Source organism: Pseudophryne corroboree, chromosome 2 (genome assembly GCF_028390025.1).
Source record: "Pseudophryne corroboree isolate aPseCor3 chromosome 2, aPseCor3.hap2, whole genome shotgun sequence".
Taxonomy (NCBI): domain Eukaryota; kingdom Metazoa; phylum Chordata; class Amphibia; order Anura; family Myobatrachidae; genus Pseudophryne; species Pseudophryne corroboree.
In genome coordinates this window covers 803,943,924-803,962,045 of record NC_086445.1, presented here as the reverse complement: position 1 = coordinate 803,962,045, position 18,122 = coordinate 803,943,924, and the positions used below count along the sequence as shown (strand labels likewise).

Below are 18,122 nucleotides of genomic sequence, written 5' to 3'. Positions count from 1 at the left end.
TAAAAATTAATCGTACCTCCTCTAAGTCATCTCTTTTCTAGTGTAAACATATCTAACCTAGATAGCCTCGCCTCAAAGTTCAGTGTCTCCTACCCCCTAATCAATTTGGTAGCTCGCCTTTAAACCTTTTCAAGTTTTAACATGTCTCTTTTATAGTGTGGAGCCTAGAACCGTACACAGTACTCAAGATGCGGTCATACCAATGATTTATACAGTGGCAGGATTACACTCTCATCCCTTGTCTCAGTTCCCCTTTTAATGCATGCTAACACCTTATTTGCCTTTGTTGCTGCACTTTGACATTGTGTACTGCTGCTAAATCTACTATCAATGAACACCCCCAAATCCTTTTCTGATACCATTTCCCCTATAATTTCCCCCTTTAATTGGTAGGTTGCATGTTTATTCTTAGTCCCAAAGTGCATAACTTAAATTTTTCCCACATTACTCCACTTTGTGTTGGTATAATCTGTAAAAATTGAAACTGTGCTTTCTAGTCCTTCTCCTAGATCATTTATAAATATGTCAAACAATAGTGGCCCCTGCATGGAACCTTGCGGTATTCCACTGATTACTTTAGCCCAGGTGGAAAGCATCCCATTAACCACCACTCTCTGTTCCTTGTTATCCAGCCATTTACTCACCCATGTACAAATAGTGTTTTCTAAACTAAGCTCCCTTTATTTGAAAAACAACTTCCTGTGATGCACTGTGTCGAATGCTTTTGCAAAATCCAGATAGACCACATCTACTGCATTACCCTGGTCAAGATTGTTGCTTACTTTCTCATAAAAGCTAATTAAATTAGTTTGACATGACCTAGTTCTCACAAAATATGCTGGTTCTTATTAATAAACTGGGAATTCTCCAAGTACTCCTGTATGCTATCCCTTAGTATACTTTCCAAAAGTTTCCCCAGTATTGATGTCAGACTAACCAGTCTATATTTACCAGGATGAAGTTTAATACCCTTTTTAAATATTGGGCCCACCTCTGCTATGGTCCTTTGGTACTATGCCTGATGTAATTGAATCAGTGAAAATCAGATACAGTGGCCTTGCTATTTCAGAGTTTAGCTCCATCAGAATCCTAGGATGAAGTCCATCTGGACCAGGAGATTTATTAGTCTTAATTTTTTTTTTACTTCCTCCGACAGATAAGTATTAAGCAATGGGCCTTTATCATTAATATTATTATTGTTACTCACTAATCCCGCCATCTGGTCCTCTTTAGTAAACACTGATGAAAAAAATGTGTTCAATATTTTAGCTTTTCTTTTTAATAATTTATCAAGAATCCCAGTTCGCTTCATATTGGTCCTACATTCTCTTTTATTAGCCTCTTACCATTTATATACTTAAAGAATTTTTTAGGGTTAGTTTTACTCTCCTTAGTGATTTGCTTTTCGTTTCTATTTTAGCTGCTCTGATTTCATCTGATATCGTCTTGTGTATATAGCATTACACACCAAGATAGTGTAGAGAAAATGTACAGGTGTGACTTACATAGTAACACAGCCATGCAATCAGGTTAGAACTGCACATGCGCTGTGGCTGCATTGCGCAGGCACGTCGTTGCCCGGCAATGGCTGTCGCCGGGCAGCGACGCCACGAAGGAAGAAAGCGGTTGCAGTGGCGACCGCATGAAGATTGACCGGAGGAAGGCGGATCCGGGCGGCAACTCACCGTTTTCGGGGAGTGGTGAGTCCAACGCAGGTGTGTCCAGGCGTTTGGAGGGCGGATGTCTGACGTCAATTCCGGGACCTGCATCGCTAGATTGATCACACAGGGTAAGTAACTCTTACCATGGTCTTCTTTTACAGGAAACTTTTTTGCATAGCAGGGCTGCACAACTGTTCTCAGCCCTGCTATGCAGAAATATACTCCCCCATAGGCGGCGTCTAGTTGATCGCACGGGCAGCAAAAAGTAGCTACGTGCGATCAACTCGGAATGACCCCCATAGTTTCTGAGGTTGAAAAAAGACAATTTGTCCATCGAGTTCATCCTGTTAGTGGTCTCATACACTGAAATATTTTTTAAGATTAATTTTAACTGTGGTGAGTGTTTAGCCGTAAACTAAATACTCAGTTTTTTATTACTATAGTACATGATTTACCCACCATAACCCTGTATATCCTTATCCATTCGGAATTTATCAATCCCATTCTTAAAATTAATGACGAGTCCTCCATCACTACTCTCTCAGGCAGGGAATTCCAAATACGTATTATCCGTACTGTGAAGAAACCTTTCTGTCTCTGTGTGTGTGAAAACTCCTCTCCCCCAAACTAAGCGGGTATCCACGTGTCCTTTTTGATGATCTTACCAAAAACAAATCCCCCGCTTGCTCTGTGTATTGAACCATTATATATTTGTAAATGTTAATCATGTCCCCCATTAATCTCCTTTTTTCCAATATAAACATGCATAGCCTAGCAAGCAGGGGCGTTTTAAGAGAGGAGGAGGCCCGTGTTCAGCCTCCTCCGTCGGGCCCCCTCCTCTCTGCCCGGAGCGCCGTAGAGTCTGAGCACTAGGGGGCTCAGACTCTACTGCGCATGCGCAGATCTCTGGGAAAATGGCGCGGCGGCCATTTTCCCTGAGATCTCTCTACTGCGCATGCACAGAATGCCATGAAAATGGCCGCTGGGCCATTTTCACTGTTCTAGCGGCGCTGCGGATGCCGGCTCTGGACTTCGGAGGGGTAAATATTTTACAAATGGGTGCAGTGTGTGCGGTGGGGGCCCCCTCTGGACTCAGGGGCCCGTGTGCACCGCACACACTGCACCCATTATAGAAACGCCAGTGCTAGCAAGCCTTTCCTCATATTCTAGAGTCTCCACCCCTTTTATCAATTTGGTCGCTCTGAACCTTTTCTAGTCCCAGGATATCCTTTTTGTAGTATGGTGCCCATAATTGTGCACAGTATTCATGATGTGGCCTCACTAGTGATTTATATAGTGGGAGTATAATACTCTCGTCCCTTGCATCAATTCCTCGCTTAATGCATGCTAATACCTTGTTTGCCTATTGTTTGACTTGACGGTGTTCGGTAGTAGATACATAACTATCACCTTATATATGAACACAGTATATTAAAGTGAAGTGTCATATAAACTAGAATATTGTCTTGTATATTGTCAATACTGATTGACCGATACATTTACCATGTAACAAATAATTAAATACAAGCATAAATATAAATTCAATTCAATTACTTTCTTTAAAATTAAATTAAATATAAATATCTGTAATTTCCTTCTTTAAAGTAATGCAAATAGATGGTGGACACTTTATATAATACAGCAGCCATACTAATGAATTCATAATTGTTATCTGGAGTGGTTAATTCTGAATCAGCCAATAAAGCAGCCGCTATAGTGTTGCTGATTGTCATCACCAGCATCACCACCCTATGCAAAAGCCCTGCAACACCTGCAAGAGATATACCCCCTGAGAGGTGGATGTGCCTCTGTATCCATGTATACAGTACCGCAGTCACAATTACAGTATGTGAACACACCCTTACTCTGCTTGTTCACCCTTGGCACTGGCACGATGGCGCATAGTTGCCACGGCAACCAATTCTGTGTTACAGTTCAGCAAATTTCACTGACGATGACTTGATTTCACATGCACACAATTATGTTTTTATAATTGTCTTGAAAAAATGTTGACTACTAAATGCACATTTTTATACCTACTTTATATAGACTGCTCAAAAAAATAAAGGGAACACTAAAATAACACATCCTAGATCTGAATGAATGAAATATTCTTATTAAATACTTTGTTCTTTACATAGTTGAATGTGCTGACAACAAAATCACACAAAAATTATCAATGGAAATCAAATTTATTAACCCATGGAGGTCTGGATTTGGAGTCACGCTCAAAATTAAAGTGGAAAAACACACTACAGGCTGATCCAACTTTGATGTAATGTCCTTAAAACAAGTCAAAATGAGGCGCAGTAGTGTGTGTGGCCTCCATGTGCCTGTATGACCTCCCTACAACCCACACAAGTGGCTCAGGTAGTGCAGCTCATCCAGGATGGCACATCAATGCGAGCTGTGGCAAGAAGGTTTGTTGTGTCTTTCAGCGTAGTGTCCAGAGCATGGAGGCGCTACCAGGAGACAGGCCAGTACATCAGGAGACGTGGAGGAGGCTGTAGGAGGGCAACAACCCAGCAGCAGAACCACTACCTCCGCCTTTGTGCAAGGAGGAACAGGAGGAACACTGCCAGAGCCCTGCAAAATGACCTCCAGCAAACCACAAATGTGCATGTGTCTACTCAAATGATCAGAAACAGACTCCATGAGGGTGGTATGAGGGCCCGACGTCCACAGGTGGGGGTTGTGCTTACAGCCCAACACCGTGCAGGACGTTTGGCATTTGTCAGAAAACACCAAGGTTGGCAAATTCGCCACTGGCGCCCTGTGCTCTTCGCAGATGAAAGCAGGTTCTCACTGAGCACATGTGACAGACGTGACAGAGTCTGGAGACGCCAAGGAGAACGTTCTGCTGCCTGCAACATCCTCCAGCATGACCGGTTTGGCAGTGGGTCTGTAATGGTGCGGGGTGGCATTTCTTTGGGGGGCCGCACAGCCCTCCATGTGCTCGCCAGAGGTAGCCAGACTGCCATTAGGTACCGAGATGAGATCCTCAGACCCCTTGTGAGACCATATGCTGGTGCGGTTGGCCCTGGGTTCCTCCTAATGCAAGACAATGCTAGACTTCATGTGGCTGGAGTGTGTCAGCAGTTCCTGCAAGATGAAGGCATTGATGCTATGGACTGGCCTGCCCATTCCCCAGACCTGAATCCAATTGAGCACATCTGGGACATCAAATCTCGCTCCATCCACCAACCCTTGTTGCACCACAGACTGTCCAGGAGTTGGCGGATGCTTTAGTCCAGGTCTGGGAGGAAAGCCCTCAGGATACCATCCGCCACCTCATCAGGAGCATGCCCAGGCGTTGTAGGGAGGTCATACAGGCACGTGGAGGACACACATACTACTGAGCCTCATTTTGACTTGTTTTAAGGACATTACATCAAAGTTGGATCAGCCTGTAGTGTGTTTTTCCACTTTAATTTTGAGTGTGACTCCAAATTCAGACCTCCATGGGTTAATAAATTTGATTTCCATTGATAATTTTTGTGTGATTTTGTTGTCAGCACATTCAACTATAAAAAGAACAAAGTATTTAATAAGAATATTTCATTCATTCAGATCTAGGATGTGTTATTTTAGTGTTCCCTTTATTTTTTTGAGCAGTGTATAATAAGTCTAATTAGTTAAATGAAACAATACTTTTCAGTACAGCTTTGGATCTTCAAACTTTATAGTCGAAACAAAAGTCTTATCCTTAAATGATTGCAACAGACTTAGGGGATATTCCGTTACCTCCCAAAATATTTCCATGATCTTTTTTTCTCTTTATCCAATCATTTCCCATTTTCGGGAGAAAACCCACAAAATCCGTGATAAGTTCACAGACCTATGTGTTTTCATGGAAAACGGGGCTGCTTAGGGTGATTTATCAGGGATTTTTCTAAAACAAATCCCCGATGAGTGCCAGCATTGTGGCTAGTTGAATAACCTGGGGTAACTTACTGCACCAGTTTAATATCGGCCATAATTACACAACACTATCTATATCTTTACCCATTGTTTACGTTTTCTTTTAACCACCCTCTTGAGTATATTTTTTACCATTCTGCTTTTGCACCATAAATAGATATATAGTCCAAGATGTCGTCCCGATGTGAATTGGGGCGATATATTGCAAACATCTCCTAGTGTGTACAGTTGCATGCTTACACCGTCGTGCAGTGTGTATGGTGGCGTGGTGTATTGTTACATTGCGTCGTCCCATCGCTGGGTACACACGTCGTCCTAGTGTATTTTCAGCCGTAGTCTCTCTCGTCACTGTGCTAAAAGCCAATAGTTACTGTCGCATTGTTATCACTAATTAGCTGAGAGCCTGGTGCAGACATCTGTAAGTAGGAGGTTTTCAGCTCCAGTCACCTAATATGCCGAACATGTTTTGCTTTTAGGATTTCTTTAATCAGGCACAGGTGAGTTAATCTGTTTTGATGATTCAATCATTATCTCACATTTTCACAGACAGAAATCCTAAAAATCCAAATAAAAACTAGATGGAAATAAATGTGACCTATTCATTTTCCAGTATATGACGGAACAAAAACAGATGCTTTTCTGAATTGGACAATAAATACCACTAGGTGGAGAACTAGTATAAGGAATGACATGAGAAGGATAGAATTGTTACCATCATGTAGGTTTACTGTGGCTGAAGCAAATGCTGTTTTACAGTCAGAATTGGTTTTATTACCGTTACATTTATATGGTGGCTTTTGAAAACTGTTACTAGAAAACCACAAGATATGTTTAATCCAAATCCAAATAAGCTCTGAATCTAGCTTTTCAAATAATGTATTGAATGAAAAAGCATTTCTGGTTATGTTCTATGAGCAGTTGGTGTAGCATTTTGTGGAATATTTATACTGTATGTAATCTGAATTAGAATCTGAGAAACATATAAGCAGTCATGTGATGATGACCTGTCATGAAGACCAACACATTTTTCATCACAGAAACAACCCATAACTTATTAAAACATGTATAGTGGTGAGTTATGATACCACATTCCGGTCAGTTCTGAGTCTTGCATGACTACAGTTCTGTTGGAGGACCCTGCTCCTTCCTCTAGCTATGAGTCAGTTTGTGCTTCTTGATTTCCTCCATTTCTCTCCACACATCATGACACACCTGTGCCACCTGCACTCCTGTCCACATTTACTCAGTCACTAATGGATCACTGTCTAATACACAATTAGCTCCCTCATCTCATGAACTGCTCCTGAAGGTTTTTCTATTGCCAATTCTATATAAGAACGCGTAGACCAGCAGTGGATGAAGACTGATAAACAGTAGGGGATGCAACCCTAGTCAAACACCCAGTGACCAGCTCTAATTTTGTTAACTGTAGTTGGTAAAACATTTTCATGCCAATAACATATGCCTCAAGGGGAGATGTATTAAATCTTTAAGAGAGATGACGTGGAAAGGTTTCCCACAGTACCCAATCAACTTATAACTGTCATTTATCTGTCACAAACTATAAATAAATGATAGTTAGAAGCTTGCTGGTTTCTATGGGCAACTTCTCCACTTTAGGTTCTATTCAGCTATTATCAGAATTTCCGACAAGTTGGAGAACTGGCACTTTTCAAAATCCAGTGTCGATTTTCTGACTTGTTGGAAAACACATGGATCGGCGGATTATCCACGGATCCACGTATTTTGCCAAATTTGCGGGTTTTTGGCCAGTTTTCGACAATGCCGATTCGACTTTAAAAAAAGTCAGATTTGCATTGTCGAAAACGGGCAAAAACCTGTCAGTAAGGCCCGCAAATTGAATAGTCAAGTGTCGGATCCTCTCCGTTGGACCCCTTTATGTCTCTCGAAAATTTTATACATCTCGCCCTAAATCGACAAGCCTTATCTCTCCACCATAAAGACAACATAAACCCTGCCATCTATATTATCACACCCCTCTGAAGCCCTCTCAGTTGCAGCCTTATAACATGTCAAGCTGGGTCTTTCAACAGTTGGAGAGGGGAGAGCCTTGCAATAAACTGAACCGTGATCTACATGAAATCTGGACTGAAGTTCAAGAAGTATTTTTCCATTTTTATATTTTAGTTCCCTATGGCCAATATTGCTTCAATTAAAAGCAAGCTGAGGAGCATTGGTGAATCAAAAGTCAGGGAAATCAAGCAACTATTTGCAGCCAATGATCCTGGAAACAGAAATGAGATCACATATGAAACATTAAGGTATAGTATGTGAATTCAAAACATGGCTGTATGCTGCTAGTACTGTATGTGCTATATTTATCACTTTTTAAGGAAGTCTGTCACAGACATGCTTATACTATGCAGGCGATGACTTCATAGTGCCCAGAAATGCTAGAGAGGTTACACTTGCCTCTCTTTGGTTTCCAACATTTCTCTATTTAGAATACTGTGCTGAGAGGTCTGATCTATCAACATGATTTAGGAAGCCATGGGATGAATTCATCGACCTCTGTACAGCATCAGCCTTTTTTTTTTGGTGGTGTATTCACAGCTGCATTTCCTAAGTACATAGCCATAACTCTTGTATGTAGTGCAACTCGTAGCAATTGGCATTTCATATATATGTCCAAAATGTCATCCAAAATCATTGACCAGCTACTAACACTTGTTGCTACAAGCCCCTTTATCATAATCATTTGAAAGGTCTTTATCAAGAATTATTTTCAGCACAATCTTGTAATATGATTTGTTATGCCTTTATTTACAAATATCTTTTTAGCTAGTTCATCCTTGGTTATCTATTGTGGGATATTGAATTCCATGGACACAGAGCTGGATTAAGGCTATGGGGGGCCCGGGGCACTTCAGACAGTGGGGCCTCTAATAAAGTGGTCTGCGAATGCAGCTGTTTGCTCTGTATATGTGTGTGTATATATATATATATATATATATATATATACACACACACACATAAATAGATGCACACATATATACTGTATATACATATATAATAGATACACACTATAAATATATATTAAATTATACAGTGGTCGAAGTGGAAATTTTGAAGTGGGGGTATGCAAAAGTCAAGGACGCAATTATGCACGCCCCAAAGGCGTGCGCGCTCCAGAAAAGGGCGTGGTCACCTAAAAAGGAGCGTGTCCAGTGTAGTAGAACCCCTTATACTATCTAGTACTTGCGCCCCTTTCACCTTATAGCACACGGTACAAGCTGAAATTCACATTATAGCACACGGTACGAGCCGAAATTCACATTATAGCACATTATACAAGCCGAAATTCACATTATAGCACATGATACGAGCCGAAATTCACATTATAGCACACTGAATAAGCCGAAATTCACATTATAGCACACTGAATAAGCCGAAATTCACATTATAGCACACTGAATGAGCCGAAATTCACATTATAGCACACTGAATGAGCCGAAATTCACCTTATAGCACACTGAATGAACCGAAATTCATATTATAGCACACTGAATGAGCCGAAATTCACATTATAGCACACTGAATGAGCCGAAATTCACATTATAGCACACTGAATGAGCCGAAAGAGAGTGACGACAGGGAGAGAGAGTGACGACAGTGACAGCAGGAAGAGAGGGAGTGACGACAGTGACAGCAGGGAGAGAGAGAGTGACAGTAGGGACAGGGACAGTAATGACAGGGAGAGAGGGTGACAGCAGGGGAACATTACCTGACTGTGGTCGGCGGAGGCACCCATGGGCAGCGGTGGTAATAAGGAGGCCTTTGGTGCGGTGTGGTCCCTCTGCCACCCATTTGTTGTGGGTGAGCGGCGGGATCGGTAAGAGAGATTCGATCTGTGGCGTGTATTAGAAAGGGAGGCCCGAGGGTACTTACCCCCAGGCCCACCCCCCGTTAATCTGGCTCTGCACAGACAGTACTTCTAATGCTCAGCAGCCCAGTTTATCAATTAGAGATCTGCAACAGAACTTAAAAAACAAATCTTACATTTCATGAATGGTAATTATCATTCATTTTAGTTTGCTTTATTTTATAATTTTCCATCATGGTCATATATTTGTGAGTTTTAAAATGTGACATATTCAATATTTCAGGGATTATTTACATTTAAATATATTAAATTAGAATCAAGCTTTATACCCAGGATAACATGTAAATTTGCTAAACAATATTTTCATTAATATTATAATTTTAGTACAGGTTGAGTATCCCTTATCCAAAATGCTTGGGACCAGAGGTATTTTGGATATCGGATTTTTCCGTATTTTGGAATAATTGCATACCATAATGAGATATCATGGTGATGGGACCTAAATCTAAGCACAGAATGCATTTATGTTACATATACACCTTATACACACAGCCGGAAGGTAATTTTAGCCAATATTTTTTGTAAGTTTGTGCATTGAACAAAGTGTGTGTACATTTGCACAATTCATTTATGTTTCATATACACCTTATATATACAGTCTGAAGGTCATTTAATACAATATTTTTAATAACTGTGTGTATTAAACAAAGTTTGTGTACATTGAGCCATCAGAAAACAAAGGTTTCACTATCTCACTCTCACGCAAAAAAGTCCGTATTTCGGAATATTCCGTATTTCGGAATATTTGGATATGGGATACTCAACCTGTACTGGAATCAGTTGTTTAAAGTTGCATAATTTCTATTACTGATTCTTCATTCTGGTTCCTAGTCCCTATATTATAACGCAACCACAATAACTCACATATCTATTGCGCTATTGACTGTTTATTTTTAACTCCGCTTCACCATTCTAATTTTACTTTTCCTTATGATACAACTTAGAAGAATGTCCATGGGGGAAATGTATCAAACCTTGGAGAGAGATAAAGTGGAGAGAAATAAAGTACCAACTTATCAGTTAACTGTTATGTTACAGACTGTGTTTGAAAAATGAATCCGATTGGTTGGTACTTTATCTCTCTCCACTTTGTCTATCTTCAAGGTTTGCTACATATCCTCCCATCTGTGCAAAGATGGTAGGGCTTACAGAAAGAGACTCCCAGCTGAGCTGCAGGGGAAACTAAATGTACTAAAGGTGGGAGAGAGGTAAATATTTGAACTTAAAAATCAGTGACAATAGTAATAATCACATCCGGGCACCAGAGAATATTTTTTTGATTTGCAGGGATTCCATTTTACTATTGGCAGAAAGAGACACATGCCACCTATGTGATGTTTTACAGATGCCCGGTTGACATTCTCACAAAGGCATGGCCTACATAATACACATAAGTAATACTTAGTTGCCTATACAGTATTTAACAGAAGTGGTGAGAGTTTATTTGCCAAGTTGCCGGGAATCTTTGAAGGTGAATTGAAAACTTGGATTTTGTCTTTCAGTTCCATTTGTTAAATTTTTTTTAACAAAATGTTAAAATTAGAAAGTAGTAAAAATAAATACTGCTCAGTAATCCGTGTTGAAAAAAAATGCTTTATTTAAATAATAAAGCATTTTTTTGCTGAATTCCTTCTACTATTGCTACTTGTTCCACTGCAATCCTTTCTAGGTGGCAAAGCAAGAGGGAGCATTCATCAGAGAGATCCAACAACAACTTTTTTCGAGCAAGGCTACCAGGAGTGATAACGCTGCTGTTGCCAATGGTAACCACGTGATAGATTGGAAGAGAGAGGGCTTTTCTCCATTTGATAAATAGTTCTGTATGCACCCAAAACTAATAAATATAAACAAATACATTTAACATACTGTATGCACGTTTAGGGCTTTAATTCATGAAGCTATAACATCATACCTAGACTAGAGTAGCACTCAGCCGCACAACCCAAGGTTATAACCAAAGACTTTCTCACAAATAGGGAAAGGATTTGTTTTTTATATGTAATCTAAGGTGTCGGTTATGTTGATGCGGCTTTTTATACTTGACCTCCTGCACTATGGAAACTATGATGACACCCTGATTGAATTTAGCAACATCTGTGTCAAATTATGATTTCAGAGACTACTAAAGAACCATTTGTCATTCTCACCATAATAATCTATAAATTGCTATTGATGCTGGTGGTCCGGCAGATCTCTGACGTTATGTCTGCCCTCATTTGAACGGTTGCAAACGGATTTCAGGATTAGCTACAGCTGCCGCTGGGCTGTGCATCATCATGCAGATGGAAACATCTGCCAACCTTAATTATTTTGCTGGTTGTGTCAAAAACGGTGAATTTATAAAATGTAGCTGGTGTACTGCAGTTTGCCTAATTCCGGGCCTGATCAGAAGTGGGCGCTGTTTGCGTTGTAAGACGCAGCAGCGATGCAAAAAGTTGCTATTGCCACAGGAGGCATATGAAGACAAAAAGGAGCCCCGTCCATTTATCGCAGATACAAGTGCTTGGCAATGACCAGATGCAGGGGAATGCGGCCGTGAACTATATATTGCGTGATATAGCGTTCACTGTGTACAGCACAACTAATATATTGTTATATCGGTCGTGCTGTCGGCAGGCTACACACATTCTTTACTATGTACTTAATTATGCTTACTCAGAATGATCGCTGGGACTTCATTTCTGGTGGCCAGGAAATCTGCAACATTAGACGCAAACCCTGCACTCGGCGCGTCTACAACATTGGGATGATATGCCGATGTTTTGTAAAATAGCTCGCGTCACCATGCTGCAGCTTAGTGCAAACTGCGAGAGATCTCGCAACACAAGATCGGCACAATCGAGAAGCATCGAAGTTGTGCGTAGACCATTGTGTTTGCATACAATTTGGAAGCATGTCCTATATCCAGAAATGCAGACCCCAACTCAGACCCATAGTAGTTTTAATTACATCAGGTTATATAGACCCCACCTACTGTACTATCCATACAGCTAATTATAGTACATATAGCACTGTCACAAGGTAGGTGTTTACAATGGAGATTAATACAACAAGTGAAACAAGGAGACAGAGAGAAATGTCACCAATGTTGGCAGCTGTGGCTAGTATGACATGGAACAATCGTTTTTACGTAAAAAAAAAAAAAATATGCAACAGCTATTTGGCTGGGTCAGATCTTCTCTTCTGGGTGGCTATGCCGCTCTCACATTCTTCTTACACAGACCATTGTACTAGAGTTATTCTAAATTCAGCTTGGCTCAGTTACAGGCAGTTTCCTCTTTTAAGCAACCGGCTTTCTTTTTCTGTCCTTCCCTGGCATACTGAGAGTACTTTCAGACTGACTTTATGCTGTGCCTGGAGATCAGGGTGAAAACTCTGTGTACAAGGTGGAGCAGAACATAATGTCCTGTGTACATTTCATTTCAATTACATACATGCAATGCACTTTTCTTGTGCATGTATGATATTACGAATTTCAGAGCTGGCTGGCTTTCTATACAATTATTAAATTCATGTTATAAATACAAATTTGTAAGGCATGATATATTAACATAAATACAGGCTGTGTCTCCCATTTCCAAAATCCCAAGTACGGAATATTCTGAAATTCAGAATTTTTTTAGCACAGCTGAGATAGTGACACATTTGCGTTCTGATGGTTCAGTGTACACAAACTTTGTTTTATGCACAAAATTATGTAAACTATTGTACAATACCTTCAGGCTGTGTATATAAGGTATACATAAATGCATTCTGTATTTAAACTTGGGCCCCATCCCCAAGAGATCTCATTATGGTATGCAAATATTCCAAAATCCATTATCAAAAATACTTCTGGACCCAAGCATTTTGGATATGGGAGACTTAACCTGTAATTATAAAACAAGTATCGACACCCATAACTTTTGGTGCAAAAGTAAAAGATTGAGTGCTCCTGGAGACTTTTACAATAGATGCAGATCACGTACCAATTTTAGCATTGTGGCCCTTTCCAGCAGTGACGTGTCCATGCTTTCTAGCCATTTTTCCAAGAGAAAGACTCAGGGGTATTTTTAAAGCTGAAGTCATTTACTTGGCAAAACCAGGTTGCTAACTGCTGCTTTACAAATACGGCATTCTCGCACAAACTCCTGTACCGCCAGCTTCTCACACCCTATTACATTTACCCCTCAGTTTATGACAAAATAAAAAACAGTACTTCAGTTAATCACAGAGATTTTTGCTTTAAATCTCATATGCCATTCATTGTATGTTCTACTGGTAAAATAATCAATGGTTCATATAAAAGATCTAGAAGAACACTGGTACTGTGCAACCATCTCCGGGTGAGAGCGGTACAGTCAGCAGGCTCATGCCGCTTTCATATCACAATGCCAGGTCATACCCGGGAATTGGAAATGGGTCCTTCCCTGGTGCGACCCGTCGTTGGACCCTTTCAGACTGGCTTCCCGACCCGGCAATATGCTGGGTTGGGTTGCCATCGGGGGCGGGGATTGAGCCAGCATTGGAGGCAAGCTGGGAGATGAGATCACCTCCACCTTGCCTCTGCTGTGAACGGGTCCCGGGTCGCATCGCCCCGGCAACCCGTTCACACTGCACCTGACCCGGTAATAACTTGGGAATTATCCTTCTTTGTTCGCAGGCTGAATTACCAGGTCACATGACCCAGGAATTCATCAGTGACCCCTTTCACACTGCACAGTGACCCGCGTCGACTCTGCAATATACCGGTTCGATACTGGGTTATTTGTGTAGTGTGAAAGGGGTATCAGTAACTGGGATTGGGCGGTATTCAAATGATATATCACGCCCAATTTCCTTTCTAAAGTGATCCCCGTTAACACATATATTGCGCCCATAGTAATCCGGTTTAGCTGCGTAACGGGTTGGGTGCCCTCGCTAACGAGGGGGTAGTGAGCTGAAATGATTATGCCACGCCCGTCAGCAGAAACATAGAGGTCTATTTATCACCATCCGCATCTGATGATGCAGATGACAGGTGATAAACTCGACCAAACTCGCACAGCAATAATTGAGTACATCGCATGGATGTATCAATTATCGCATGCAGGGACAGAGTTTGCAAGCTCCGTCCCTGCGACGCCTCTTTGGCCAGATAAAGCACCTACCCCTGGATTCATACTTACCAGTTCCAGGAGCCGGTGTTCACTGCTCCGGTGAGATCTGCCGGGCGCTGTGACCCCCGGTGCTGTAAAGTGCGCTGCCGCTTTACACCGTAACTTTACTGCACCAGGGTCACAGCGCAGCATATGGAGCTCACCGGAGCAGCGGACACCAACTCCCTGGACTGGTAAGTAGGGGTTTTTATTTTTGTTTTATTTTTTACACTGTGATCAGCTTGTGTGTCCATCAGGCACACATAGCTGATCACTGGAGCCCGGTCCCCGCACAGCTTTCTTTGCCAGGGGGCAGAGAAAGCTGGGCAAAGGGTGTGCATCGCAGTGCTGCCCTGTGAATTCACCAGCCTGAGCTGGTGAAATTATCACAGGGCTCACTGCTGTATTTTTTTTACATTTTTTTTTTTTAGTAAATTCAGCCACATCGCATTTTCTATTACAGGTTGAGTATCCCATATCCAAATATTCCGAAATACGGACTTTTTTGAGTGAGAGTGAGATAGTGAAACCTTTGTTTTTTGATGGTTCAATGTACACAAACTTTGTTTAATACACAAAGTTATTAAAAATATTGTATTAAAGGTGTATATGAAACATAAATGAATTGTGTGACTGTAGACACACTTTGTTTAATGCACAAAGTTATAAAAAATATTGGCTAAAATGACCTTCAGGCTATGTGTATAAGGTGTATATGAAACATAAATGCATTCTGTGCTTAGACTTAGGTCCCATCACCATGATATCTCATTATTATATGCAATTATTCCAAAATACGGAAAAATCCGATATCCAAAATGCCTCTGGTCCCAAGCATTTTGGATAAGGGATACTCAACCTGCTATAATGCAATTTGGATTACTAAAAAAAAAAATATGAAAATTAAAGGGTTTGGAGCAGTTTTTCATGAAAACTGCTCCAAATGCCCTTTAATACATTCAGGTAATACTAAAATAATGTGAAAAGGGTGTTAAAATACCCTTTTTCACATTATTTTAGTCATAATAATGTTAATAAATAGGCCCCATAGTCCTGAGAACAGTCTAGGGGTCTATTTGTTAACATTATTTTAGTATCACCTGAATGTATTAAAGGGCATTTGGAGCAGTTTTCATGAAAAACTGCTCCAAACCCTTTAATTCACTTTTTTTTTAGTAAGCCACATCCCATTCCCCATACCAAAAAAAAAAAGTGAAAAAATACTGCAGTGTGCCCTGTGATAATCTCGCCAGCTCAGGCTGGCGAGATCACAGGGCAGCACTGCAATAGGGAGGCATTTGCCCAGCTTTCTCTGCACCTGGCTACAGTGATCCGATGGACACACAAGCTGATCAAAGTCTTAAAAAAAGAAAAACAAAAAAGTAAAAACAAAAAAAACCATACCTGTCCAGGGAGCCAGTATCCACTGTTCCGGTGAGCGCTGCCGGGCGCCGGGTCCCCCATGTGCTGCAATGTGACCCTGGTGCAGTAAAGTGACGCTGCAAAGTGACAGCGCACTTTACAGCACCGGGGCTCACCGCAGCGCACAGGATCCGGCGCTGGGCAGCCCACAGGATCCTGCGCTGGGCAGCCCAGCAGAAGCAGCGCGGAACAGCTCCCTGGACAGGTGAGTATATTCATCTGCTGGGGGTGGAGTCGCAACGGGGAAGGGGGGGGCGACTGGGCGGCGATGTTGGCGGGGGTGGCGCATGCGCAGCAGGACATCTGGTTATTTTCTAAGAAAAATACCCCAATGATGCTGCGGAGTGTCATTGCAGGGACAGAGCTTGACTGAAAACTCTGTCCCTGTATACGATAATTGATACATCCCTGCGATGTAATCAATTATCGCAGTGCGAGTTTGAGCGATTTTATCACCTGTCATCCGCATCCTGGATGCGGATGGTGATAAATAGGCACCTAAGTGAATAATAATTACAAAGGCTAATCTGCTGCCTGTTAAATAGACTGTTTTGTGCATTATCACGTTTCACCCAAAACTACTTATTTATTTTTGAAAAGTGACAGGAAGATCACAGAGCCACATGCTGAACTCTTCAGGGCATACTTAATATACTGTACCTTTAGCCTGTAGATTATAATAACGGATATATTATGTTCACTGGAAAAAAACAATTCTTGTTCATTTTATCCCTAGAAATGTCATTGTAGAAATTTCAGACAGAAAACTGACGGAGCATGAAATAATGACTGTCGGACGCTACTACAGTATACGAGAGAAGCCAGAAGTTGATTTAGGTCTTCTGATGGCTGTTGCCCAAGAACAACTGAAGAAAAAGTCATTTGAAAACTTTGGCAAACTTTCTGATGCTTTTGTTTACAATGATCGTGAAAGGTAAAAACAAATTAATTGGAGGACGGAGGTGTTGGCAGTGCATTGTGGGAGTTATAGTTACAAAACAGATTAAGTGTCCTAAATTGCATGCCCATTTTAACAGCTATTGGGGTATATGCAATTGCGGTCGAATTCCCGAAATTGTCGAATTTCGGGTCATTTTCGACCAAAAAAAAAAATCGCCTATGCAATTCAGTGCTTTCCGACCAAAAAACGGACTTTCAAAATTCGACTTTTTGAAATTCGAATTTTTGCAAATTCGACTTTTCTGCAATGATACAAGTGCTGCAATTCGACCAAAGCATATTCAATTCAAGTTTGGAAATTCGACAGCAGGGCTTTTAGACAGCAAATTCGTCATTTTCAATCCGCCACACTTTGGAGGGTGAAAACAAATAAAAAAATTTTAAACATGTTTTTTTTGGTGTTTTTTTTTTTGGGAATAGCAGATCTATTTATATTAGAAGGGATTAGGTACTTTTTTTTTTTTTTTTGGGAGGCACAAATATTATTTATATATTTTTTAAAATATTATTTTTTTTTTAATTTTTTTTTTTTATGCTGGAACGGTAAAATCTAAAAAAAAAATGGCGTGGGGTCCCCCCTCCAAAGCATAACCAGCCTCGGGCTCATTGAGCTGGTCCTGGTTCTAAAAATGCGGGGGAAAAATTGACAGGGGATCCCCCGTATTTTTAAAACCAGCACCGGGCTCTGCGCCTGGTGCTGGTGCCAAAAATACGGGGGACAAAAAGAGTAGGGGTCCCCCGTATTTTTAACACCAGCATCGGGCTCCACTAGCTGGACAGATAATGCCACAGCCGGGGGTCACTTTTATGCCGTGCCCTGCGGCCGTGGCATTAAATATCCAACTAGTCACCCCTGGCCGGGGTACCCTGGGGGAGTGGGGACCCCTTCAATCAAGGGGTCCCCCCCCCAGCCACCCAAGGGCCAGGGGTGAAGCCCGAGGCTGTCCCCCCCCATCCAATGGGCTGCGGATGGGGGGGCTGATAGCCTTTTGTGATAATAAAAAGATATTGTTTTTTCCAGTAGTACTACAAGTCCCAGCAAGCCTCCCCCGCAAGCTGGTACTTGGAGAACCACAAGTACCAGCATGCGGGAGAAAAACGGGCCCGCTGGTACCTGTAGTACTACTGGGAAAAAAA

At 41.4% G+C, this 18,122-nt stretch overlaps 1 protein-coding gene across 2 annotated transcripts in view; it reads left to right on the top strand.

The window, feature by feature from the left end:
- EFHC2 (EF-hand domain containing 2) overlaps positions 1-18,122 on the top strand; it is a 232,677-nt gene that overhangs the window by 197,669 nt on the left and 16,886 nt on the right. For both annotated transcript variants that reach the window (XM_063955627.1, XM_063955628.1), the window contains 2 exons: positions 7,731-7,864; positions 16,762-16,959. In XM_063955627.1, coding sequence (XP_063811697.1) covers positions 7,731-7,864; positions 16,762-16,959 — 332 coding nt within the window. The remainder of the gene's footprint in view (positions 1-7,730; positions 7,865-16,761; positions 16,960-18,122) is intronic.